This window comes from Octodon degus, unplaced genomic scaffold (genome assembly GCF_000260255.1).
Source record: "Octodon degus isolate 3935 unplaced genomic scaffold, OctDeg1.0 scaffold00065, whole genome shotgun sequence".
In the NCBI taxonomy this organism is placed as follows: Eukaryota; Metazoa; Chordata; class Mammalia; order Rodentia; family Octodontidae; genus Octodon; species Octodon degus.
Window position 1 is genome coordinate 875,904 of NW_004524641.1, and position 6,484 is coordinate 882,387.

The 6,484-nt window shown below is 40.2% G+C and overlaps 1 protein-coding gene across 2 annotated transcripts in view; it reads left to right on the forward strand.

Annotated features, from left to right (window-relative positions):
- Positions 1–220: 220 nt before the first annotated feature.
- The window catches only part of Sestd1 (SEC14 and spectrin domain containing 1), an 86,290-nt gene continuing 80,026 nt past the window's right edge, over positions 221–6,484 (forward strand). For both annotated transcript variants that reach the window (XM_004634707.3, XM_023719125.1), the window contains exons 1-2: positions 221–297; positions 2,382–2,490. In XM_004634707.3, coding sequence (XP_004634764.1) covers positions 243–297; positions 2,382–2,490 — 164 coding nt within the window. In that variant the 5' untranslated portion in view covers positions 221–242. The remainder of the gene's footprint in view (positions 298–2,381; positions 2,491–6,484) is intronic.

The window sequence follows — 6,484 nt, forward strand, 5'->3', positions numbered from 1 at the left end:
CAAAAGCTGGAGGGAAAAGTGCTCTTGTTTCCTGGGTAGAGGCCAGGGGTGCTGCTCACAGTACAGCACACAGGACAGCTCCCTACCAGAGAACTGTCTGGTTCAAAAATGCCAGCAGCTCTCAGGTTGAGAAGCCCTGGGGATAAACCATCATAAATACATATTTCATAGAATAATTGTTTTCTTGTAGTTGACATTTAACTTTCTCTGTTTTCAGCAGTGAGGACACTGACAGGGGTGAAATGGAAGCCTCAGTAATATTACCCATTCTGAAGAAAAAACTAGCCTTCCTGTCAGGTATGTCTTTCTCAAGTTGGAAGTGTTTGATATATATGCTTGTTTAAATTTCTGTGAGAATTTGACAGAAATCACTTTTACTTTTTCTGAGAGTTTTTAAAAGGTCTTTCTTTTAATCAGAATGGATAGTTGTGTGAGCTAACACTGCTGGTACCTGACAGGCCAATTTTTATTCTGGTCTGGTAATTTGATTTAAATAACATCTAGAAGGTTAGATGTCATGATTTCTCTTTTTTTATAAAAATTAAGTACGAGTAATTCACTAACTCGTGCCTAAATTATTGTTTCTGGAATTGGGAGTAATTTGGTTTTGCTTTGCAATTTATTTTGTAATTTATTCTCCTGCCCCTTCGCTGTGCTTTCATCTTCCTGTGAGAAAGTCGCAGCGCCCTGGCAGAGTTAGGAAGAGTCAGGTGCACTGCTTTTGCTGTTTGAAACTGGCTATGCAGCTCTGAATTTATAAGAGTTCTGTATTGGCTGGGAGATCCTTGCTAGGGTAAAGGGAATGGTATGGTACATGAATCGCATCTCCTGGAATTCAGATTGTGGGGTAAATCTGTACATGTGTTAAAGTAGGCACTGTGGCCCTCCCAATTTAGAGTTTTTCAGGACCATATTGTCTGTCTTTTTAAAAGATTCTCTTTAGGTTTGGTCATAATTTTCTTGACGAATGTTCCTTCTTCAGAATGTCTTACATGTTTCTGTTAAATTGGAATATTTCCCTAGTATAGATTATTAAGGACAGAGTAGGAAAGTGAATTCCACTAGTATTGCTTCTTTATTTAATACTTTAAAAAATTCTCTTATTGGTTAGAATTAATAATAAATTGAGCCCTCTGAGATCACCATTTGCTGATGTTAAAGTAGTTGAATATCTGATGAAGGATGGGTCATCTCTAGTTGGTGGAGAGGTGAGTCATCATTAATTTTGAATAACCTTGCTAAGCCTCTAACATTCACTTTAGTCAGTCTTTTTCATTGAACATCTTCCAGCTTTTAGTGATAGATTTCTAGAGATGACATGGAATCCTTTTCCTTCAGAATTTGTTGTTTGTTAAGCTTCTAAAACCGCTGTAAATGTCAGCTGGGTGTGAAGATAGGCTTCAGTGTGAAAGTCAGGCGTGTGGGAACTTTGAAAAGGGATGAGTGAGTAGCACTCCAGAGGCACTTTTTAACATTAAGATGGACTCAAGGGACCTGAGCATGCATGCAGTGAAAATGTGTTCTGGTTCAGGCTTTCGGGCTTTGGTTCAGGGCCTGGAGGTTCTCCTGAATGGGCAGGGCTGTTTGTCTTCATTGCCTTATGAACAGTATGCCTTTATGACCTTTGTGATTGAACAGAGATCATTCTTTATTACAAAATGTTCTTTGCGGCTGGGGAGATAGCTTGGTGGTCTAAGTGCCTGCCTCGCAAGTGCAAAGTCCCTGGTTTGATCCCCGGTACCACATGCCATGCCGGCCCTGTGACAGCCACTGAACCTGGGCATGGTGGCGCACGCCTGTAATCCCAGAGCTGCCGAGGCTGGTACAGGAGGATCACTATCAGTCTGAGCTGCATAGCAAGGTCCTGTACCAAGTAAATGAAGGATTTAAAACAAAATGTTCTTTGACTTGCTTTACAAATTCTATGTATAATTTTTCTGTGAAACTTCAAAATTTTCACAGATTTCATAATTTTTTCCATTTTCTACACCTAATATTTTAATGTATTTTATATACAACTTAGCAAATATAATATCATGTTTATACTCTTATGTCCTGTGACTTAAAGGTTTTCTTGCTGGGTGGAAATTTATTTTACTTAAAAATGCTTGTTGTGGTAAACAACAGGTGTTTGATGAGTTGATTATAGTGAGAAGCAGACTAAATGGGAGAAAATTAGGATGATAACTGCTGTATTAAATGACTCCAGGGTGAAATTTTCTCTATAATTTTGCTCTACTATTAGAAACATTTATAAACAACAAATAGCCATTAGCTGTTTTTTCAAATTAACTTAAAGTTGTCATTGTTTTAATAACTTTGAATTCAAGTATATATTATTCATATGGTGTCTTAACATATATGTTAAACTTATCTTATAGGAGGAAAGGACAGACGAAGTGGCCTCATTCTGACAATTCCATTATGTCTCGAACAAACAAATATGGATGAATTGAGTGTCACTTTGGACTATCTACTCAGCATTCCAAGGTGACTCTAAAGGTGTCTTTTCTTAAATACTGATGTTTTTAGTGGGCTAGTTACTCCTGATGCTGTTAAAGTATACTTTCCTCTCTTACCTGCTTTCATTGCTGGTGAAATTATCATTTAAAATGCTAGAAATTAAAAATTTATGACAACAGAGCAGATAAAAGTTGTTGTATGCCCATGATGTACAGCTTTATAAGATGAATATAGTTTCAGCTTTTTAGAAACATGTCTGTGTGCTATGGAACATGAGAAAAATTAGGGAGTGAACTTTCTTAGGTCACTGTTTCACTATATTGATATAAATACATCTATGGGTTCTAATTGAATAAAAGCTTAGGAAGAAAATATTTTTATATTAAAAATGCAGAGGGTTGACCACATAGCTCAGCGGACTAAAGTGCCATCTTAGGCAAGCACTAGGGGGACCAGGGTTTGATCCCCATGCCATGCTGGCCCCGCTCCAGGTGCGCACGGAGATGGTGAATGACTGGGTGTGGTGGCGCACGCCTTTAATCCCAGTGCTTGGGAAGCTGAAAACAGGAGGATCTCCACAAGTCTGATCTGTGCAGTGAGACCCTGCAAACCCTATGCTAAATGCATTAGAAAGTGCAGAAAAGTTTATTTGTATTTTAATTCATAGATGATTGAATTTCTGATTTTTTTTCTTTTGGTACCGGGAATTGAACTCAGTACCATGTGCTTGCCAGGCAGGCACTGTGCTGCTGAGCTGTATCTCTGGTGCTGGATTTCTAATTTTCATAGTTCCTGAGTGAAGCATACAAATCCTTTCCATTTATTTCAGTCTACCCACTTTAACAACAACAACAACAACAACAAACCCTGCCCAACTTCCTCTCTCATATCTGGTATTCAAAGGTCTGAATTCGGACTACATGTTAGACTCATCTGGAGGTTTTTGATTATAATTTCAATTCTAATGCCCAGGCCATCTATTTCTAGAGATTTCAATTCAAATCTATTGAGCACAATTTTCTTCAATCCTTTAAGCTTCCCATGTAATTCTGACATGCAGCCAGATTTGTAAAACACTTCAATAAAGCCTGAAGTGAGGGCAGGTTTGTGTGTGTGTCTGTGTGTTGAAAGGTAGTGGTGGCGAGAGGGGCCAGTCTCTTACATATACTCTAAAGCTCTAGCGTGAATTTAAAACATTTTACCTACAGTTGACAGTTCTTTTTTCTCTATTTACGTTTTATTGATATAACAGTTTATTTCATCTTAAGCCACTTTGCAGAGCATGGGGTTAAAATTATGCTTGTTACAAACTGATTTTAATCACGTTTCCATTATTGAACTATAATTTAACTTATTTTGGTGACTGTTTTTCAGTATTGCGGATATAAAGCTGTTAATGTGAAACTTCTTCTCCTCTTCTCTCTGTTCCAGTCCTCCTCACCTCTCTCTCTTCCTCCTCCTCCTCCTGGATAGGCGAGTCATCATTAATTTTGAATAACCTTGCTAAGCCTCTGAGCAGCTGATTGCTAATTTGTGCTGCTGTTAGATAACACATTATTTTTTTAGGTAACAGAACCTAGGCACACTTAACAGCTAACACAGTTGGATTCATGGAAGGTTAAATGTTGCAAGAAACTTGGAAACCATGCGGACCAACTTTCTGATTTTATACTTGAGGGAATAACTCTAATTTAGAGGGCAGGGTTCTTTGTCTATGACAGTGATGTCAAACCTATAGCACATATGCCCCAGTAGACTGTTTGTGTCATTGAAAGCTCTAGCTTGCCTGGCAAGCTCAGGGTCCTGAGTTCAATCCCAGGTACCGCAAAAAAGAAAAAAAAGAAAGCTGTAAAGGTTCTCTATCCTCATCTGGGACCTCCATAGGAATAGAGTACAGTGTAGTTCTGTAGCTGACATACCATTGATGTGAAAAAATTACTTGTAGTCAGAATTACTATTGAAAAATGCCTCGGCAGGATTAGAGACCTACATGTTATCTTTGCATGAACATGCTGGGTTTTTATTGAGGATTAGGACATGAGTTCCAGAAGACACAGTTTCCTTGTGATTAAGTTGTTTAAAAAAAAAAAAAAATACACACACATGCATTAGAGTCGCACTCAGTCCAGCAGCACATGCACAGCCCATGTGAGGCATTGGGGCACTGCAGCAGACTCGGGGTTAGCTCCACGTGTGCCTTCTTACTCACGTTGACTCTGGTGTAGAAGCAGGAGGGGCCGTAGGAGGTACAAGATCCTACACTGTTTACATTTTTTTTCTGTCTCTTTCATTAGGAATTTAATCATGATGTGTGTAAGGATAATTCTTGAAATTTTACATATATAACTTCTCACTTTTTTTTAGATTTCAAATGTTCATGTTGTTTCCCAAATAAGCTGGTATTGTGAATATGAAAGACTCCAATTGAAATGCTTTTCTCTTCATTTTTCAGCTTTCTGCAAATACCAGAAGCTTCTGGAAGAAAAAACCTAATCTTAGACACTATATTTTTTAGCCCACTGTAGTAATTCATAGGCGATCCATAATCACTGGGTATGGGTTTTTGCCCTTGGTCTTAGTACTTCTACTTTGTCAGAATTCTATATTCATTTTCTATAATGTGTGCTCATTGGGCTTAGCAAGGGGCCTTTCCAAAAGCTCTTCTGACATGCTAGAAACCCAAATAAACACATAGAAGTTCTCAGCTCAGTAGAAGTTGTTTGGTAATAATAAATTTGTCTGGGTTGGTCTTGCCTTCCGTTAAGAACTTTGAATTCAGAGTAGACCTTGGGATTTACTTATGGAAAGTGACTGGGAAGCAGATTCCAATGCAGTGCTGCAAAAGTAATCTTGAAAATCTTCACTGACTTCAGAATTTTCTTTTAGTTGTTTATGCAGAATTATTTAAGAGCATAGTATTTTCCAGCTCAGCGGGAACTTATTTGTCATGCAGTGAGAGAATAATAGAATGTCATGATTAGCAATGTCAATAGTCCAGTCGGGCCACTTAAATTGATTTTATGGAAGGGCTTCTAAGTAAGTGCCCAGATTATTCTTCAGACAAATTCAACGTCTTTTGAAGCTACCTTTTCACTTTTCTCATGGTCTGGGGTTTTAAAACTCAGGTTTTGATTTTAAATCAGATTTTGTAATTGTAGAAAAGACTTGTTTCTGTTATAGAAGAAATAGAAGGAACCACTTAACAGTTTAACCTTTGTGTCACCTGGCAGCACATTGTTTATGTACTGACTGCCCCAGTGCTTGGCAGGTGCCATTTCAACTAGCTGATTCTTGTTTGCATGAGATACACTCAGATACATCCAGCACAGCCCAGGCATGGCAAGTGTGTGGGAGATCTTCTGGCTTCCCTGCACCTGCGGCACCTCTCCTGACCAAAACTCAGGCCCGCCACGTGAATGAGACCCTGTATTGTGCCCTTGGGACCCGTCGAATCCTCTGGAGCCCCCACCCCCAAGCCCACCAAGTGAGTGAGAAGTCCTGCGATGCTCTTGGGACCCGCAGGTCCAGCCCAGCCCAGGCCCAGTGAGTGTGTGGGAGGTTCCAGCTTCCTTGTGCTCACGGGACCCCTTCAGACCAAACCTCAGGCACACCACATGAGTGAGACCCTCTGCCATGCCCTCAGGACCCCTCCAACCCTCTGGAGCCCCCGCCCCCAAGCCCGCCAAGTGAGTGAGCACTTCTGCAGTGCCTCCAGATCCAACCCAAGCCCAGACCCAGCTACTGTGTGGGAGAGCTTCTGTGCTCCCCTGTGCCCCCTGGGCCAGGGGCACAAGAGATGGGCAACACAGGTTCACTGTTATGCCAAAGGGATACAACAGGTTCACTTCTAAGGGCTGCAGCAGAAAGGAGCTGAACACAACAGCTAGACCCAGGCCAGGCATAACTGGATAAACTGAAACTTAATAGATCTGCACCCGAATTTCAGTAAGTGCTAAGGTTATAACTGCACCAAAGCTCTACACCAAAGGTTAGAGGTCAGTGCTATACGAAATGACAAAGA